Consider the following 20710-nt stretch of genomic DNA (forward strand, 5'->3'; position numbering starts at 1 on the left):
AGTGTATGTAGACTCTATGCTAACTTTCCTCCCAGTGTATGTAGACTCTATGTTAACTCTTTCCTCCCAGTGTATGTAGCCTCTGTCTATGCTAACTCTTTCCTCCCAGTGTATGTAGCCTCTATGCTAACTCTTTCCTCCCAGTGTATGTAGACTCTATGCTAACTTTCCTCCCAGTGTATGTAGACTCTATGCTAACTCTTTCCTCCCAGTGTATGTAGCCTCTGTCTATGTTAACTCTTTCCTCCCAGTGTATGTAGACTCTATGCTAACTCTTTCCTCCCAGTGTATGTAGACTCTATGCTAACTCTTTCCTCCCAGTGTATGTAGACTCTATGCTAACTCTTTCCTCCCAGTGTATGTAGACTCTATGCTAACTCTTTCCTCCCAGTGTATGTAGACTCTATGCTAACTCTTTCCTCCCAGTGTATGTAGCCTCTGTCTATGTTAACTCTTTCCTCCCAGTGTATGTAGCCTCTGTCTATGTTAACTCTTTCCTCCCAGTGTATGTAGACTCTATGCTAACTCTTTCCTTCCAGTGTGTGTAAACTCTGTCTATGCTCACTCTTTCCTCCCAGTGTGTGTAAACTATGTCTATACTAACTCTACTTCTTCCTCTCTCCAGGTAAGATTGACATGGTGAAGTCAAAATGGGGCTTGGCGCTGGCTGCCGTGGTAACAGTGCTCAGCTCTCTGCTTATGTCTGTGGGGCTCTGCACCCTGTTCGGCCTGACGCCCACACTCAATGGAGGGTAAGAAACACACACACACACTCTACATATATCCTAAAAGCCCCTGACCCTCTCCTGCTCATTGATCTGTATGGACTACTGTGGGACTGCAGACATTAATGTACAGTGAGTGACAGGGGACTGTGTTACCAAGGGCAACAGATGTGGACTCAAAGGGGAGGAGGGATTCTTAAGAGGGCGGGGACAGATATTGATGTGGTGTACCTGGCCAATCACACCCAGCTTATTGGAATGTAGAGGATGGCGTGACCATCTCACACCATCCAAATCTCACCAACCATCAATCAAGATTCCAGGGTCCACATGCACACAGACCTACATACCCACTGTTGTGCATATTGACACAATGGCCACACAATAAAGCCTGTTGAAGTAATAACACGTGTGTTTGGTCTTTATCTTCTGTGGCGTAGTTTTGTTACGTACTGACCTCCAACCCTTATCTTCACGTGTAATGATATGATATCTCTGGTTTACTGTCTGTCAAACCTTGTCTGTCTTCAATCGGCCCTTCTCTCTTTCATCATCTGTACTCTTGTCTACTAAATATCCCCTTTTCTATTTTTAACCTGTTTTTTATTTGTGCAACAATTTGACGACTATCAAATTGAAAAACCTGACCTCTCTCCCACCCTAACATCCAAACTTGCATCTATCACCTGATCCACAAATAAGCGCTCTGAGAGCACTGGTTACTCAAATGAGATGATGAAGTATTATTCACAACAGCCTTGTAATCATGTTGTCTCTGCTTGTGTCTCTCTCTCTGTTAGTGAGATCTTCCCATATCTGGTGGTGGTGATAGGGCTGGAGAACGTCCTGGTTCTCACCAAGTCTGTGGTGTCCACCCCTGTTGACTTGGAGGTCAAACTACGCATCGCTCAGGGTAAGAGTGTGTGTGGGCTGGTTCTTCTATCCTTGTGGGGACCTACAATCCCCAAAAGTCCCCACGAAGATGGTAAAAGCAAGGCAAATTCTCCCTTGTAGGGACATTTCCTATGAGGACAAAGGCTATTTTAAGGTTAGAATTAGTGCACGGGGGCCTCCTGAGAGGCGCAGCGGTTTAGCCTCTCTAGGCTAGATGGGACGCACATCCAGTGAATGTGCAGGGCGACAAATTCAAACTACAGAATTGTAAATATTTAACATTCTTGAAAATACACATGCAATATGTCAAAATAAAGCTTAACTAGAAAAACCTAGAAAAACTACAATTTCCGGGTCATTTTTCGACCCATGCACCCGGCCTGTCACAAGCGACACCTGGTGACAGGCTGTGTGCATGCACGCTGACTTCGGTCGCCAGCTGTTTGCCGTGTCTTCCGACACATTGGTGCGGCTAGCTTCCGGGTTAAACGAGCAGTGTGTCAAGAAGCAGTGCGGATTGGCAGGGTCGTGTTTCTGGTGGACGCATGCCTCTCAACCTTCGCCTCTCCCGAGTCCGTACGGGAGTTGTAGCGATGAGACAAGACTTTAACTACCAATTGGATACCACAAAATTGGGGAGAAAAAGGGGTAAAAAAGTACCATAAAAATAATTTGCGTTATGGTAAGTTTTAGGGATAGGGAAAATAGGATTTGATTTTAGATCCCCTCGAGGATATAAGAACAAAATGTGTGTGTGCGTGAAATCCAAGCATTTGTTAATGTGGTATTGTGTTGTCCCCCTCCAGGCCTTAGTAATGAGAGCTGGTCTATCATGAAGAACATGGCCACAGAGCTTTGCATCATCCTCATAGGATATTTCACCCTGGTGCCTGCTATCCAGGTAACACACACACACCAATCTATCACACACTGGCGTATGAACACAGGTACACGCACACTTTCATTCACATAGAGAGAGTAGATCGTACTGCCACACAACATGCACACACACACTTCTACTGTGCGTGTTATGAGCGGCCTGATGTTTATTTCTGTGTTTCCAGGAGTTCTGTCTGTTTGCTGTGGTGGGGCTGGTGTCTGACTTCTTCCTTCAGATGTTTTTCTTCACCACAGTTCTTTCCATTGACATCCGACGCATGGAGGTGAACACACACACACACTGTCAACAGTGCTTTCCTTAGTAATTTACAGCATGGAGGTGAGGTCATAGACACACACACACACACATTTGCCATGTGATGGCGAGGTCTCTTGATCCATGAGTCCATTTCCTCAGTGTTTAGTGCTCAGTAAAATATTGACAGTCTTTCTTTATCCACCTTTGTTCCTCTTATCCACCTTGTTCCTCTGTTACAGTCATAGATGCATGCATACTCTAACACTAATCCATACACATGTACCATACACATGTACTCTCATACATGTTACTCTCCCACATACCCGCGCACCCTAAAACTGTCCTCTCACACACACAGTTGGCCGATCTAAACCGCCGTCTACCGGCCGAGGCGGGGATGCCCCCTCCCAAACCGGGCCCCCTGCGCCCTCGGGAGGCGCCTCCTCCCCCACGGCCCTCGCCCTACACCATCACCCTGCAGACGCCCGCCTTCAGGAACCTGCGTCTGCCCAAGAGGCTCCGTGTGGTCTACTTCCTGGCCCGCACACGACTGGCCCAGCGCTTCATCATGGTGAGACTGGCTAGAGGCACTTCCTGAAGAGACAGTTTAAGTTAGGGTTGCATGATTATTTTGTTAAATGCACAGGCTTTTCAGAAATTAGGATTGGAAGATTCCTGATTTTTCCTGCTTATTCCCATCTGATTCCGGGAATCTTCCCAACTGGATTTTCTGGGAATTTAGGAAAAGTTACCGGAATCTTCCGACCCCAGTTTCATATAGTCCAGTGTTAGCAAATGCTTGTGTGAAAGGAGGGTGAGTTAACACTGGGCTAAGAACATGCAGTGTGAAAAAGCCTTGAGGGTGACTGTCTCAAGGCCTTTTCACAGAGAGTCTGCCTGTTGGGCCGTCGTGTCTGCGTGTGTTACCTTCTGTCTCGCCTGTCAGTATTTGTCTGTCTCTGTATGACTGTGTGAACGTTTACAGTACTTCCTTGAAGTAGTTCTCGGGATGCATTGACATGTCCCTCTATCCCTGTATTATTGTAGGTGGGTACAGTGATCTGGATTGGCATCCTGGCCTACACGGACCCCGCTGGCCTCCGTACCTACCTGGCAGCCCAGGTGTCTGAACAGAGCCCCCTGGGGGAGGGCGGGGCCGGGGGTCTGCCCCCCCACCTGGGAGTAGCCTCGGTCTTCCCTGGACCAGGAGGGGACCCCGCCAGCACCCTCAGTGTCCTCCCTGCCCCCGCTGAACCCACCCCACTTCCAGAGAACCAGTCCCAGGGTCACCACGGGGCCCCCAGGGAAGGAGTACCCCACCAGGCCCAGGCCCCACCCCTGGTGCCCCAGATCAGCTGGGGGGCGGAGGATGAGGAGGGCTGGAGGAGGCTGTCTTTCAGACACTGGCCCTCGCTCTTCAGCTACTATAATATTACTCTGGCCAAAAGGTAGGTCAGGGGAGTTGGAATGAGTTACTGTGTGTGTTTTTTGGGTGTGAGTGTGCGCGTATGTGCATAGTGTTTGTGCCACTGTTGACCCTACTTACCATGCTTTTGGGTTATGGAAGGGAAGAAAGGTCGAATTCATCGATTAATGTAGGAAATGTCATTTTGTTACCTTTCTGTCCCACAGATACATCAGCATCCTGCCTGTCATTCCCGTTACGCTTCACCTGAGCCCCCGGGAGGCCATCGAGACGCGTCACCCCCAGGACACACGCCACCCCCCGCCACCCAGCCTCAAAACTAACGACCTACCCGCAGACCTCACGCTCTACAAGTCAGTACCGACACACTCTCACACACACCAACCTCCATTTCCAACGCCTTCAAACTACAGATTGACTAACATTCCCCCTACTACAATCCATGCACTTCATGTTTTTCACACACACACACACGCACACACCCATGCACAGTGCACACCACTTCAAAGTCCATGCTAATGCTCTTGTGCAGGGGAAAGATCAATGTTATAGTGAACGTTTATGGTGTCAAGGCCAAGAGATTCAGTGATAATCCACACAGTCCAAACCCACATCTCATACAGAATATGTTTGCATTTGTCCCACGTAGGGTTGCAAAATTCCGGAAACTTTCAATAAATTCAATGGTTTTCCCCAAATCCTGGTTGGAAGAATCTCGGAATCAGGAAGGAGTAAGCAGGAAAATCGGAACTGTCCAACCAGGATTTGCAACGCTTGTCCCACACCTCTCTTTTCTTCCTCTTTCTAACCTTGTAAACGAAACACAGCCAAACAGTCCGTCACTGTGTCAATGGTTATCTCAAAAACGGTAGGAAGAAAGAGAAAATCGTTTTTTCTCTTATCTCTACAGTTGAGTTGACTGGATATTGGGCGAGGTTCGTTTTGCATCGGTGCCCCCACCCACCCGGGGCACAGGGCCATGCAAAATTAACCCCCTCACTGACTCACAAACTTTGTTCCTGTCTACCGTCTCATCTGATTGGCTGTCAGGTTACTCGTAAGATGTCCGTGGGTTGACGATGTCATGGTGGAGTGGATGATGTTTGGTGTGGTTTTGAGACTGAGTGAAATGGTCTCTCAACTGTTGTTTTCCCCAGTTCTATTTGGTTGGTAGTAGGGGGCAAAGGTTCCTCAAAGCAACAGGCAGTACTGCCAACGTTAATGTTTCTATTAGAACAAACAGAATTGGGCAGAGGGGGTGCGGTGTTGCTTAAGACCATTAGTGTTTTTCCTGCAGTATACTACGTCCTTGACCAATAGCATATTAAAATGGATCCAACATTGGAACTGTGTCCACTGTGATGTGTAACGCCAGGGAGGTTTTTCATTTGAAGTGGAAGGTTTGAATCGTATTCATCAGGTCATGGTCATCTGTGAAATCCAGATCAGTGTTCACGGTTCATATCTGAGATAAAGGTCACAGTGGTGAAGTTCATCTCTGGAATACAGGGCAGGCACAGATGGAGATTTATCTATTAGAATCTTTGGGTCAAGTCAAGGAGGAGGGGCCTGGATGGTTCTCCCAGAATAAAGTAGAATCTATCGTATCTCTATGGTTGTCCAATCAAGGACAGAATCCTTTGAAACTCTTGCTTTTATTTTATTTAACCTTTATTTAACTAGGCAAGTCAGTTAAGAACAAATTCTTATTTACAATGACGACCTACCAAAAGGCAAAAGGGCCTCCTGCGGGACGGGGGCCTGGGCTTAAAAATATAAATATAGGACAAAACACATATCACAACAAGAGACACACAACACTACATAAAGAGAGACCTAAGACAACAGCAAAACATGACAACACAGCATGACAACAACATGGTAGCAGCACAAAAACATGGTACAAACATTATTGGGCAAAGTCAACAGCACAAAGGTCAAGAATACATCATACAAAGCAGCCACAGCTGTCATGATTGAGTCTTTGAATGAAGAGATTGAGATAAAACTGTCCAGCTTGAGTGTTTGTTGCAGCTTGTTCCCGTCGCTAGCAGGAGCGACCCAGGATGTGTGTGCTTTGGGGACCTTTAACAGAATGTGACTGGAAGAACGGGTGTTGTATGTGGAGAATGAGGGCTGCAGTAGATATCTCAGATAGGGAGAGTGAGGCCTAAAAGGGTTTTATAAATAAGCATCAACCAGCGGGTCTTGCAATGGTATACAGAGATGACCAGTTTACAGAAGAGTATAGAGTGCAGTGATGTGTCCTATAAGGAGCATTGGTGGCAAATCTGATGGCTGAATGGTAAAGAACATCTAGCCGCTCGAGAGCACCCTTACCTGCTGATCTATAAATTATGTCTCCGTAATCTAGCATGGGTAGGATGGTCATCTGAATCAAGGTTAGTTTGGCAGCTAGGGTGAAAGAGGAGCGATTACGATAGAGGAAACCAAGTCTAGATTTAACTTTAGCCTGCAGCTTTGATATGTGCTGAGAGAAGGACAGTGCACCGTCTAGCCATACTCCTAAGTACTTGTATGAGGTGACTACCTCAAGCTCTAAACAGTCAGAGGTAGTAATCACACCTGTGGGGAGAAGGACATTCTCCCCACAGACAACCCCTGTGGGTAGAGAAAGCTTGTTAGACACTAAGAAAGCTTTGTTGTAGAGCATTTAACACAAAATCGAAGGAAGGGCCATCTGAGTATAAGACTGTATCATCTGCATGTAAATGGATGAGAGAGCTTCCTACTGCCTGAGCTATGTTGTTGATGTAAATTGAGAAGAGCGTGGGCTTAGGATTGAGCCTTGGGGCACTCCCTTGGTGACAGGCAATGGCTGAGACAGCAGATGTTCTGACTTTATACACTGCACTCTTTGAGAGAGGTAGTTAGCAAACCAGGCCAAAGACCCCTCAGAGACACCAATACTCCTTAGCGGCCCACAAGAATGGAATGGTCTACCGTATCAAAAGCTTTGGCCAAGTCAATAAAAATAGCAGCACACTATTTCTTAGACTCAAAGGCAATGGTGACAACATTGAGGACCTTTAAGGTTGCAGTGACACATCCATAACCTGAGCAGGAACCAGATTGCATACTAAAGATAATAATGTAGCTATCAAGAAAGCCAGTCAGTTGATTATTGACAAGGTTTTTTTAACAGGGCAAAATAGAAATAGGCCTATAACAGTTAGGATCAGCTTGATTTCCCCTTTAAATAAAGGATGAACTGTGGCTGCCTTCCAAGCAGTGGGAACCTCTCCAGAAAGGAGAGACAGGCTTTGCGATGATAGGGGCAGCATCCTTAACAATACCACTAATAAGTTCCAACAGTGGGGATCAATCTGATTCTATACCATTTTACAAAGACCAATTCATGAAGGAAGGCTTGCTCATTAAAGTTTTTTTTTTAGCGTCTATGACAAATCAGGACAGTTCGTTTCACTGAGCAGCCATTACGAACACAGGCTGTAAAACAGTGATCACTAAGGTCATTACAGAAAACACCAGACTGACACCATCAGGATTATTTGTGAGGATAACATCGAGGAGAGTAGCCTTTTCTGGGTGTTTGGAGTCATCCCTTGTGGGATTGGTGATAATCTGAGAAAGATTTACGGAGTCCCATTGCTTTTGGACTTGGTCAGGTGGTTTAAGCATGTCCAAGTTTAGGTCACCTTGCAGGACAAATTCAGACTTAGTGTAACACGGAACCCAAACCGGCTGCGTGCGTGCGCCATCGGGCATACATTTATTTTGTCCCCCCACACCAAACGCGATTACAACACGCAGGTTAAAATATCAAAGCAAACTCTGAACCAATTACATTAAACTCTGAACCAATTACATTGGGGACAGGTCAAAAAGCATTAATCATGTATGGCAATTTAGCTAGCTAGCTTTCACATGCTAGCTAATTTGTCCTATTTAGCTAGCTTTCACGTGCCAGCTAATTTGTCCTATTTAGCTAGCTTTCACATGCTAGCTAATTTGTCCTATTTAGCTAGCTTGCTGTTGCTAGCTAATTTGTCCTGGGATATAAACATTGAGTTGTTATTTTACCTGAAATGCACAAGGTCCTTTACTCCGACAATTAATCCACACATAAAATGGTCAACCATATCGTTTCTAGTCATCTCTCCTCCTTCCAGGCTTTTTCATCTTTGAACTTATATGGTAAACTTTCAAAGCGTTACCACGATGACCTGCAAAACAGTTCGTCTTTCAATCACCCACGTGCATATAACCAATGAGGCGATGGCACGTGGGTACCTGCTTCTATAAACCAATGAGGAAATGGGAGAGGCAGGACTTGCAGTGCGATCTGCGTCAGCAATAGAAAAGAGTTCTATTTTAGCCCTTGGCAACACAGACGCTCGTTGGCGCGCGCGAGCAGTGTGGGTGCAATAGTTGAATAACATGGATTTCTAAATTTCTTTTTCAATGCTCGCGCACGCGACTTGTCCGGTCTGGGGCCAGGAGAGAGCTTAGTGCAGGTAGGGTACAGGCCGGTGCTGATGGAGGACGATAGCACCCAGCAACAGTCAGCAAAGAGCTATTTGAACATTTAATGCTTAAAACCAGCAAATCATTATTGTTTGGGGACAGACTTCGTTGAGGCAAACGTCAGAGAATCTCCCTCAGCCTGATTTATAATACTGGTAATCATAAACAAATAAACTGGTTGCCAATCAATGTTAGACACTATTTTATTATGTTAGGCCTGTGGCGGTGATGGAATTACATTAGTATGATAATTTTCTAACATAATTTCAAGTCTCAAAAGGAAAGGCTGCTTTCTGTTGTAGTGTGAATGGAAGTGCAACCATAAGGTGAGGAAAAACAACCATTTTGTTCCTGGCTCTTAACGGTGCACATTTGCATACTTCCACTGAAGTGGTGTGGTTGGCTTGAACATGTGCTATGTGCAGCCAGTTTGTGCACACCACATGGGTATAATCTTTCCCTAAGGTGACAATAAAGTCAGTATGTACACGCTGACTCTATGCATGAGCATGTGTGAGAGAGGACGTGTGCTGGACCAATCAGATTCTGCCATGGTTTCAGGACTGGTATTGCACGTCGAGCTGGTCACACCCGTGCGACATGGCAGTGACTCATTCTACACGACAGGTGCTTTTTAGGCTTCTGCCTTTGCAACCGTCTCCACTAGAGGGACACACTGGACCTATTACATACGGCTCTGCTTTCCAGGCTTTCCTCATGGGGGGCAATGAACGGTCGGTCATGTTATGGAATGTCATTCTGACGAGCTGAGGATTTATGTCGGTACGCTATTGCGTAGTTCACACCTCTCTCAAGGTTCAAGTCTTTCCGTTGTAAGATGCTCTGTGCGGGCCATGAGATGACTTGGTACTCTCTCTCTGTCTCTAACTCGCTCTCTCTCAATGCAATCCAAACCAGCTTTATTGGCACGTATGGAGAAGGCAGCAAACAGGTTATTTACCCCCTCTCTCTCTCTCTAGGGTAGCAGCTCTGGGCCTGGCGGCAGGGGTTCTGCTGGTGCTGCTGCTCTTCTGTCTCTACCGGGTCCTCTGTCCCCGCAACTACGGCCAGAACGGAGTGGCCCATGGACGCCGTCGCCGCGGTGACCTGCCCTGCGACGACTACGGCTACTCGCCACCCATCAGCGAGATCTCCCCCCTGCTGCTGCGTGGACACAGCATGGTGAGAGACTGAGCACACACACACACACACACACACACACACACATACCATTGTTCATTTGCATGAATATTTACAAGTATCCCTCCTGTCTCTCTTCCTTCCTCTCTCTGTTTCTCTTTCTTCGTTCACCCCCCCCCCCAGGATATAGAGTGTCTGGCGAGTGATGGCATGCTGTTGGCCAGTTGTTGTCTGGCAGGACAGATCCGTGTGTGGGACGCTCAGACTGGAGACTGCCTCACTGTCATTCCTAAACATGGGTAAGACACGCACACGTGCCATGTACACAAGGTCACCTTGGCCAATACAGGATTACATACACACACCTATGGACAGTTCATGCTTGTATTCATGCATAATGTTTATATTTTTTGGCTTGGCACCATCCACCTCTTCGGAGTACAACTTGTATTATTTTAATAATAAATGTACAATATTAACTACTTGTATGTGTTCACCCTACTTCCCATTCCCATGTCCTTTATTTCTTCCAACATAGTCTTCCCTCCTGTTCTCCTATATGCATATCCAGCCTCCTTCCCTGAACACTAAACTGTCTCTCTGTCAGGCTGCGGCGGAGTAGTAGCAGTGGCTGCTGGGAACAACGGGATGGCTGGGACGCCGTGGGTGTGGCCGAACCCGAGAATCTGGGAGGCGGGACAGAACCAGGGGGCGGGGTTTTCGATGAGGATGAGGGCTACCCCCTCAGGCGGCGGACCACCCCACGCCCGGCCCTCTTTGAGGACCAACCTGACCTCACCCCCCTCATCGACACCAACTTCGACTCCCAGCCCCCCTCCCACCTCCTCCTCACCCCGCCCAGGGATGGCTTTGACTTCGGGGGGCTGGTGGAGAGAGCCTACCTAGAGCACGAGCCTCCCTCGCCGGGCCTCACTGCCTCCTATCCCTCCCCCTCCCCCCCATCGGGACCCCCTCCCCAGAGGAGACGCAGCCTGGGGTACATCCAGCCCCCTGTTCCACAGGGCCAGGGAACCCCGGACTGGGAAAGCGCCGTGTGGGCCATGGAGCTTCGGGGGAACCTCATTGCTGCTGGGAGGAGCAGCGGCAAACTGGAGGTGAGACCCAATCCCAAATCGACGCCCCCCCCCCCAGCCCCTACCCCGTCACTAGACACTTTATGATGTTCCCTTGTAGAACAGAAAGAAAGAACGGGATGGGTGCAGAGGGAGTGGATGAGATGAGAAGAGGAAAGAGAGGAGTTAGTCATAATGAGAAAGCAGGAAACAATGTTTGCAAGAGGAGGGAGAGTCAGACTAGGAGAAATTGGCAAAGGGAAAGTGAGAAAGCCAGAGCAAGTGTACTAATGTGTTATGTGGTTAGCTGTGGGATGCAGTGGAGGGCTCGTTACGCTGCAGTAATGAAGACGGCGTCTCGGGGATCACGGCCCTGGCCTTCCTCAACAACAGGATCGTGGCGGCCAGACTCAACGGCTCTCTAGACTTCTTCACTGTCGACATCAACAAGCCTCTGGGCTTACTGCAGTACAGAGGTGAGCGTCACACACACTGTCAAACGACCCAATGATGTCAATATACACCGAGTGCACAAAACATTAGGAACCTGCTTTTTCCTTGACATAGACTGACCAGGTGAAAGCCATGATCCCTTATTGATATCACTTGTTAAATCCACTTCAATCAGTGAAGATGAAGGGGTGGAGACAGGTTAAAGAAGGATTTTTAAGCCTTGAGCCAATTGAGACATGGATTGTGTATGCGTGCCATTCAGAGGGTGAATGAGCAAGACACAATATTTAAGTGCATTTGAACGGGGTATGGTAGTAGGTGCCAGGCATGCGCACCAGTTTGACTGTGTCAAGAACTGCAACACTGCTGGGTTTTTTCACGCTTAACAGTTTCCTGTGTGTATCAAGAATGGTCCACCACCCAAGGACATCCAGCCAACATGACACAACTGTGTGAAGCATTAGTCAACATGGGCCAGCATCCCTGTGGAACACTTTCGACACCTTGCAGTCCATACCCTGATGAATTGAGGCTGTTCTGAGGGCAACTGGGGGTGCAACTCAATATTAGGAAGGTGTTCCTAATGTTTTGTACACTCAGTATGTCTAATATGCTTGGAAAGTCGAGCGGTAAAATGTCACCAACTGGAGTCACCTGGTCATTCTTGGAGACGTTATTGACCGGGCAGTACTACGGTAGCTATCAAATGGTAGTTAACTAATTATCAAGTAAGGTGTCTCCGGCTATGGTTACTTTTGACGTTTTGTGACGTCTCGACTTTTGGAGCGTTTTAACTGTGTGTGTGTGTCCGTGCCAGGTCCTCCCGGGCGTAGTAACATACCGCCCTCGCCCTGCTACAGCAGTGAGGATGTGATCTCATGCCAGCTGACGCGCTCGGTGCAGTGTGCCCACCAGAAACCCATCACGGTGCTGCGAGCCGCTGCCGGCAGAGTGGTCACTGGCAGCCAGGATCACACGGTCAGGGTGAGTGAGAACACAAACGCACACAGAAACACACACACACGCATGTGGACTCTTGTGTATATCATTCACCAACCTAAAACAGAATTAAATGTACACTCACTCACACACACTGAAACCCTTCTGTGTGTGTCAGGTATATCGTCTGGAGGACTCATGCTGTCTCTTCACGCTCCAGGGCCACTCTGGGGGAATCACTGCCATCTACATAGACCAGGTTAGTCAATGGCACAGTCTGTATCCCCCCCCCCCACCGATGGTACAGCCTTGTAACCCAAAGCTGTGTTCCAATGGCTAAACTCTTGTCTAACTGCATTCCAACCCAAAACCTGCTCCCTTGAATAATTTCCCCCATAAGGATAGTTATGCAATGTTGCAATGGGCTCACCTTGCTCCTAAAATGCCACCTTTTCCGAACCTTGTGTACCAGTCTTGCTGGGTGTGCATGAGTCACTAAGGCACAGGCAGCCCAATTCTGATATTTTTTACACTAATCCATTTGAGTGTAAGCCCCCCTTACTAGGAGGGCACATCATAGCAAAACATTTTGCAATGGAAAATGTGGCTTTCTTATGAACAACTCCAGGTTGTCCCTCCCCAGAGCAGTCCACTTTTTTCTGTTTGTACTTAATGAATATGTGAAGTATCAGTCATTGTCATTGTCGTGTTGCAGACCATGGTTCTGGCCAGTGGGGGGCAGGACGGAGCAATCTGTCTGTGGGATGTGCTGACGGGCAGCCGGGTGAGCCACGTGTACGGTCACCGCGGCGACGTGACCTCGCTGGTGTGCACCACATCGTGCGTGATCAGCAGCGGCCTTGACGACCTCATCTGCATCTGGGACCGCAGCACGGGCATCAAGCTCTACTCCATACAGCAGGTGTGTGTATATATAAAAACTAGTCTCCTTTTTTTCACCAATAGTTTATGCCTCTTCATCTGCTTCAATCCCAATTTTCCTTTCTTTTCCTCTCCCCTAGGAGGTGGGCTGTGGTGCTAGTCTGGGGGTCATCTCTGAGTCTCTCCTGGTGACAGGTGGCCAGGGCTGTGTGTCCTTCTGGGACCTGAACTTCGGGGACCTCCTCCAGACGGTCTACCTGGGCCAGAGCAGCGACGGCCAAGGGGTCCGCCAGCTCGTGGTGCTGAACAACGCCGCCATCATCTGCGACTTTGGCTCCGAGCTCAGCCTGGTCTATGTACCTTCGGTGCTGGAGAAGCTGGACTGAGCAGAAGCAGAACTAGGACAGGCGCCACACAGTGGCCTGGAGGAGTAGATGAAATGGTCAGTACTGACAATGGGGATACCTGCAAACGCAACTCATTTTGGCCCTACACTACGCTGCAGTTGGACAATCTTCTTGGAAAGAGTTGACGTGATTGGCTATTTTAGATCGTTAGCACTTCACCCGATTAGGTGGGAGGGCATTTCTATAGCAATACATAACTTTTTTTATAAAGCTAATGTCTGGTTGGAGAGACAGATGTACAGACAGACAGACTTACAAGTGGTCAACCTGCCACAGGGTGAGGTCTGTCTGACCAGAAAGATGACCCTTGTTAGTAGCTCAGGGGGTTTGTATCCAAGGGGTTACCATCCAACAATCAGTCTGTCACTGCACTCTATGATGCTGTCATTGGTGGAGTGTTTGATACCACACCAGCCAATCAGTGTGGCAGGCTCATGTCATGAGGTCTGAGGGCTGTTGGGCTAAGCTAAGCAGTTACTAGCATGTGTGTGTTTTGTGTCCTGGGAAAGAAACAGTCCCTTTTTATGGTGAAAACACTGCTGACAAAAATCCTTCATTATTGTGTGTGAGAACTGGATACGATTACTGTAATGAAATGCACCTTGAGAGGGGGTTGTTTTTATGTTTAAATCTATTTATTAGTGATACATTTTAAAGTAACAATTTGAGATGTGCATAATATAATGTGCAGATGTCATAAATGTAGGGTTAGATTTTTTTATTTTTTTTAAACATTGGTTATGATGAATATTTGTAATATGAATATTTTGGAACTGAAGTGTTTTCTTGTAGTTGGAGATTGAGGGGGAGAGGTTCCTAGCCTTACCAAGCCTCAGGCTCTGATTTTAGGGCTACTGTTGCTGCAAGAGGACCCATCTGGGCCCCTAAGAGCCCTTTTAGCTGTAGGAGGCTCTATACCTCTACACTTTCTGCTTGAATTTGAGATGTGCATCTGAAGTTGTGGTAGCTCTACATTTGCTGCTCTCTTCCCATGTTGACTGGGCCCAGGAGAAATGTCAGATCATTTGAGATTATGAATATATTCAATTGCACTGTTTTACGTTGGTAACATTGTCATGCTACCATTGTATATGTCTTGTTCTCTGACGAAAGGTTCCATTGAGGAAATCACGTTACTTTTTAAATGCCTAAAATGGCTTCCTCTTGAAAAACATCTTACAACTGAGTGTCTCTGTCTCCTATGTTTTTTCCCAATACAATGAAACGGTCTCTTTACTTTCCCTTATTTCTTATCTCTGTAATTCTCTGTGAGTTTGAGAACCCTATCAGGCATAACAGGAGAGGATGGGTTAGTGTACCAGTAATAACTCCAACTTGGCCCAGCCAGTCTTTTCAAGTGAGCAAAGGAGTCAGCGAGGGCCTCAGACTAGGAATATGAGGAGTTTGATGGTACCCTCTAGCTTGGACCCCTCTACTAACTCAACCTTTCTTCCAGCCCCTTAGCTCTGAGTGACCGTAGCGCTAGCCTGCAGACACACGAAATTCAGAGAGCGTGTAATGGGCTTGACATTAGCCTACTTGGTTACTTACACCCATAGCTGGTTACTTACACCCATAGCTGAATGTAGGTCCGCTTGATATTGAAAAGCAAATCCCCTCAACTTCTACATACAGAAATATAACACACTAACTTGTGCACTTACTCTTAACCCTCTGAAATGCACACACACTGAAACATAAAGACATTCAGAAACACACACATCAGACTTGTGAATGCAGGGTGGACAGCTTTAGTCCTCAAGTGTTGCGACGTCTCCTGGTTTATCAATAACATGAATTGAAGACAAACGAAAACCCAGACGGACTGGAGTTGTGCTCCCATGTTCTATTGTAACATTTCTAATTTATTTTGTGTAAATAATAGGTAAATGCTTTAGTGTCTAGATTCACTTATAATTTGAAGATCATTTTTTACTTCCTGACCAAATGGTCTCTTTCTGGCAGTGTGGTGGGGGGTGGGGGTTGATGATGATGACTTGGGTCTCTAAGGAATGAATGTTGAAGGATATAAACTGCTGCCTGTGTTGGGCAGTAAAATATGGTTGTGTTCCAAGTCCTTTTAAGCTGCCTTTCCTTATCTCCTTGCTTGCAAATAATGATGTTATAGTTATTTGACATCCATCCATTGCAGCAGTTCACACACATTCAGTCACAATGTGGCCTATGCAGGAATTAAACAGCACAACTCTGGTGTTGCGAGCACTATGCTCCAAACATTAGAATGTTTATGAAACAGGACCTTTCTTACATATGTTTTCCAGTGTTCTGCCACTGTACTACTATCAGTAGTGATGAAAGGAGATGAGAAGGGAAGCATTTAAGATAATTGGAACACAGCCCATGTTCCTTTTGGTCCTACAAAATAGTTGACAGAGGGAGGGGCAGAGAGAAACCGGTGTAAATATTGTTTTTGTGGAATCATAGGCCTGCTCTGCCCCCCTCCGCCCTTCGGTTGGCTAGGGTACACAGACTGTAGTGGCGGTAGCAAATGTTCTGGACTATTTTTAACACGGGAGCAAAACTTTGTACTAATTTCCAAATAAAGAGGCTTTGATACCTTGTCATGTGGTCTAGTCTGTGATTTTTGTAGAAAAGTGGATACTCACTTGAGAAATAAACCATACATCAATTCAAACATTCCATAAGCTGTGGGTGTGTCTTTTAAATACAGTAGTCAACCATGAGGGTAGTCTACATTTATTCAAGATATATTTACAGTTAATGAAAGACAAGAAAAAAATCTTAAGACGTGCCGATTCATGTATGCATGCGGTTACCACAACGACACCTTCGTCTGCAGGCTCCTCCCCCACCCTTTGGCCGCTGTCTGCATCACCTTAGTGGAACCATATCAGTCACTACCGTCATCATCTTAGTCCACACGAAGAGCCCAAGCCAACCCCGTGCCTGGAGCGACCAGCTGTACGAGGGGACCATAGAAACTGCTGCTAGGAGGGCGTGCTGGGATTGTAGTGATGCCGAGTGGCCAGCTCTGAAGCATGGAGTGAAGAACAGTCCCATCTGGTACAGGTAGAAACACAGACAAAGAGAAGGAAAGAAAAGACGAGTGCTCCATGATTTGGTCCCAGAAGCACAGCCAGGCCACCAGTGATGGGAGGCGGAATGTATGACCCCTGAAGCAACAAAGGCCCAGGTTCAAACCAACCCCTAGCCCCTACCACTAAGCACTTCTAGTTGTGATTCTTGGAGTTTCCACCAATCTAGTCATTTTGGTTCATTAACTAAGAATCAGAGAATCAAGAAGAACTAGTACTAAAGGCTACAGGTCAGTTTGACACATGGCTATGAAGTGAGAAAGAAAGAGGGCGTCGTGGCTCCTGTGTTTCAGTTCTTGTTGAGGCTCCAGAGCGGGTCTAGGCTGCTCAGGGGGTCGTCTCCCCCCTCCTCGCTGGGCCCCTGGTGGAGGCCCTGGCCCTCGGCAGGCTGCAGGAAGCTCTGCTTAGTGACACGGTGCTTGCCCTTGCACCCACCACCCTCCATGGAGAAGGCCTCGGGAGTCAGAGAGGCCAGCAGCTCCAGGGAGTTTGGGGCCGGGCCAGAGGGAGGGGCTGGATCAGGGGTCACCTCTGGGACTGCATGGTTATTGGCTGTGGGGGCGGTGGCATCCACACCATTGGGTGATGGGGACTGAACCTTCTCTGGGGAGGAGAGTAGGGTCTTGCTGGGAGAGGGGTCCCGGGTAGGGGCGGTGGCTGGCTCTCGCTCTCTATCCAAGGGCAGGTCGGTGGGGGGGTTGAAGGGTTGGTCCTCCAGACCAGAGGAAGCGCCACTGTCGAGGGCTGGGTCAGTGGCACTGGGAGGCCGGATGCTGAGTTTGGCGATGGTGGCCTGAATGGAGCTGATGGTCATGTCACCTCCCAGAACTATGTCCTGTTGCGACTCCTGGCGAGAGTAAGGCTACAGGGAAAAGACAACCAGACAATATTTAGACAGGAGTGAGTAGTAGTGTCGCATAGACGGGTTGGTTGTGAAGCAACAGTAGCAAAACGTGCGCAACTATGGGACAAAACAGACAGGGTTGGCTTAGATTGTCAACAACATGTAAACTATATTTTGTCTCCAATGTTTATTGAAAACATAAATGTGCACAATGTCTCTCAAATACATCATTACAGTTGTTGGTTAGCTAGCAAATTTTTTGCCATATTGACATTGACATGAAATCAGTGAAAACAAGATAAAACTAGCTGAAACAACTCCCCACATGGAAGTTTCTTGTCATTGTTGCTAGCTAGCTGACCATCCAGAATTACAACAATTCATATACTTCTGCCCCATTGAAGCGTGCATATAGTTTTCGTGACGTTGTCAGCTAACCCATCTATAGGGCCTCTCAATTTTAGCTTACGTCGAAGTGCAAATAAAATTATTTTTCCAATTACATTTTCAATAGGAGCATATTTACGACTTCAATCACCACTACTCACTATCCATTCAGAAGCCTGAATGCCAAAAGGATCAAAAACTGCCTCAGTGAGAGACTGGGCTTACCTTGGTGGCAGCAGTGCTGGGTGTCTTGCTGCAAGGGGCGGTAGGGAGGTAGCCGTGTCTCTGGAGGACCTGCTCAGCGTGTTTCAGCACCGCCTCGTAACAGAACTTCAGGTGCAGCTGTGGACAGACACCAGAGAGAGGAGACAACTTGAAGAGCCATCACACCAACAAACAACACTGACTCAATGCACTGGGCTTGAGCTTTACTAGAGAACATGCCTATGTGACGTCACTCTTACGAGACTGCACATTTAACCCCTTGTAAAGCATGAGGTCGTTAGGTGTGTTTCTCTAACCTTCTCCTGCAACATGTTCTTCCTCTGCTGCCTCATCTTCTTGACCAGTAGAGGTAGGTCAGGGATGCTGTTCCCTGCCTCCAGCTCCTGTACCGCTGCATACAGCAGACAGAGGGCGCCGGTACGCCCCACGCCAGAGCTGAGGTCACGGAGAGAGACCGGGTTCGTGGCAATACTCACAAACACTTGGTTTTGATTAATCATCATGATGTTTGGTGATCTTAATAAAATAGCATGTGTGTGTTACCTGCAGTGCACAACAATAGGTGTGTGTAAGGGCCTCTGGTGCAGGTAGTATCCATGAACCTCCTGGATGAAGCAGATTAGATTGCTCTTGCTCTCAGGAAGACCCCTGGGAGGGGGAGGGGGAGGGGGGGAGAGAGAGAAGAAGTGAAATGGTATTCGATAGCCAGATATTAATTTTCATGCATACAGTGGTTATTCAGTTGTTACTGTGTGGACTCACAGCTCAGGCCAGGAGGTGAACTGTAGGTGTATGACGGTGCGTTTGAGGCTCTGGTCACGATATTGCAGGCCAATCATTCGCTCCACGTGGGTGGGCGTGGTCTTCTGCGTCGTCAGGGTGACTGTGATTGGTCCCTGAGCAAGCTGCTGGCCGCGTTCTGTCGGGAAATATCGCAAAACCTTTCCCTACGGAAACACAGTAAAGAAGCGACTAGGAGTTGGGGTTCTCTCAATAAATGACAATGTGTCAATCAAAATATGGACCGATAACTTCCAATTAAATAATAAATGTGTTTTCACAAATGTTTAGTCTGGAAGTAAATAAACCATCTCATAAAAGTCCTGCATTATCTAATTCCTTACCTACCTTTTATTCCTTCTTGGGTAAAACAAACAGGTGGTACATCTACCACCCACAGTAGTAAGCCTTTATGAGCGACCCCTAGAATGACCCATTCCTTCTCCCCTGAGTGTGTGTTCATACCTTATCTAACTCCTGCTCTGAGACCAGCATGACAACCAGCGAAACCTTCTGCTCCCACACCATGAGCCAGAAGTCGGCGGCCGTGCCCGACAGTGGCGCCTGCGTGGCGATGAGGCGCGGGCAGTAGGGCGACAGCTCCTCCACAAAGCTGCCGTTGATGTAGTCATCCTTGCCCGAGCGCAGCAGCACGCGGTTACAGTCGTAGGGCATCACGTCCTGGTGACGGTTCTTCATGGTGTAGCAGCGGGCGATGGCGATGGACAGCTGCCTGGCGTCCCTCTCCTGCCCCTCCTGGAGCTCCTTCCAGCGGGCATCCAGCGGCGACAGGCCACCTTCGTCCACCGACGGGCGCTCCAGAGACTCCACGGCCAACCGGAAGCGTTCGAGTTCGCCGCAGAGGCGGGCTACGCGTTCGGGGGCTTGGTACGGGTCGCCCTGGATCAGCCGGATGCCCTGGGAGCTCTTCTTGCGGCGCTCCCCGTCCTGAGGGTCAGCCTTGGTGGGTTGGAGGACGTTGGCGGGGCCTTGGGGCCGCCGGGCTGGCTCTCTGGGCTGGAGGAGAGCAGGTCGTCTGTGATGGAGTTCTGGCGCGGGAAGAGGGAGGTGGAGGGGGATGAGGAGGAAGGGAGAGAGGGTGGACCGCCAGGGGTGGGGGCTGGGGAGGGCCTCTGGGGGGCCAGGCCTAGGGAAGAGGGGCCTGGGGAGGGAGAAGGGGAAGGTGAGGGCGAGGGAAGGATGACATTAGGTGGGAGGGCCACTGGAGGAGCTCCAGCAGTTGGTGGAATCATGTGCTGGGGAGGAGGCCGCGGTTGGCCCATAGAGGTGGGCTGTGGTGGGGCCCCAGGAGAGCCGTTCACACCTGAAGGAGTAGCGTACATGGTGGGGGTCATGGGGGCTACAGGTTGGGGAGCCTGGGACTGTTGGGGGGCTGAATGAGGCATTATAGGAGGCTGGTAGCCCTGTGGTAACTGGGGCTGGTAGACATGTTGGGGGGGTTGACCAGGGTGGGGCATCTGAGGCCCCAGAGATGGGAGGGGGGCCCTGGGCAGGTAAGCCTGAGGGAGGTGGACATGATGGGGCTGGGAAGCAGAGGGCATCTGCTGGTGCAGGCCAGGGGGCATGGGCTGGCTGGTGGGGGGCAGGTAAGCCTGGGAAACTGGGGGCATCAGCTGGCTGTTAGCGGGCATCTGCTGATGAGGGCCAGGGTGCATTTGTGGATGAGGGTGCATTTGCTGGGCGTTGAGATGCATTTGTTGTTGTTGGGAAGGTAGCATCTGCTGATGAGGGTGCGGGGGCATCTGTTGGTTGGCAGGTTGCATGTATGGTTGGGAGACAGGGGGCATGGG

General features: G+C 48.5%; 2 protein-coding genes across 5 annotated transcripts in view; one reads left to right on the forward strand and one right to left on the reverse strand.

Annotated features, from left to right (window-relative positions):
• LOC135522228 (sterol regulatory element-binding protein cleavage-activating protein-like) overlaps nt 1-16168 on the forward strand; it is a 37308-nt gene extending 21140 nt beyond the window's left edge. For all 4 annotated transcript variants that reach the window (XM_064948301.1, XM_064948299.1, XM_064948300.1 and 1 more), the window contains exons 7-21: nt 626-752; nt 1526-1638; nt 2426-2520; nt 2684-2782; nt 3116-3328; nt 3805-4205; nt 4390-4536; nt 9673-9874; nt 10016-10131; nt 10440-10947; nt 11213-11381; nt 12176-12342; nt 12476-12556; nt 13013-13219; nt 13320-16168. In XM_064948301.1, coding sequence (XP_064804373.1) covers nt 626-752; nt 1526-1638; nt 2426-2520; nt 2684-2782; nt 3116-3328; nt 3805-4205; nt 4390-4536; nt 9673-9874; nt 10016-10131; nt 10440-10947; nt 11213-11381; nt 12176-12342; nt 12476-12556; nt 13013-13219; nt 13320-13565 — 2891 coding nt within the window. In that variant the 3' untranslated portion in view covers nt 13566-16168. The remainder of the gene's footprint in view (nt 1-625; nt 753-1525; nt 1639-2425; nt 2521-2683; nt 2783-3115; nt 3329-3804; nt 4206-4389; nt 4537-9672; nt 9875-10015; nt 10132-10439; nt 10948-11212; nt 11382-12175; nt 12343-12475; nt 12557-13012; nt 13220-13319) is intronic.
• A 120-nt stretch (nt 16169-16288) lies between these two features.
• The window catches only part of LOC135522227 (tyrosine-protein phosphatase non-receptor type 23-like), a 29889-nt gene continuing 25467 nt past the window's right edge, over nt 16289-20710 (reverse strand). Inside the window, 7 exon segments of the mRNA XM_064948298.1 lie at nt 16289-17525; nt 18120-18236; nt 18416-18554; nt 18663-18767; nt 18882-19066; nt 19365-19888; nt 19891-20710. Coding sequence (XP_064804370.1) covers nt 16953-17525; nt 18120-18236; nt 18416-18554; nt 18663-18767; nt 18882-19066; nt 19365-19888; nt 19891-20710 — 2463 coding nt within the window. The 3' untranslated portion in view covers nt 16289-16952.

The sequence above is a fragment of the Oncorhynchus masou genome, chromosome 30 (genome assembly GCF_036934945.1).
Source record: "Oncorhynchus masou masou isolate Uvic2021 chromosome 30, UVic_Omas_1.1, whole genome shotgun sequence".
NCBI lineage: Eukaryota > Metazoa > Chordata > Actinopteri > Salmoniformes > Salmonidae > Oncorhynchus > Oncorhynchus masou.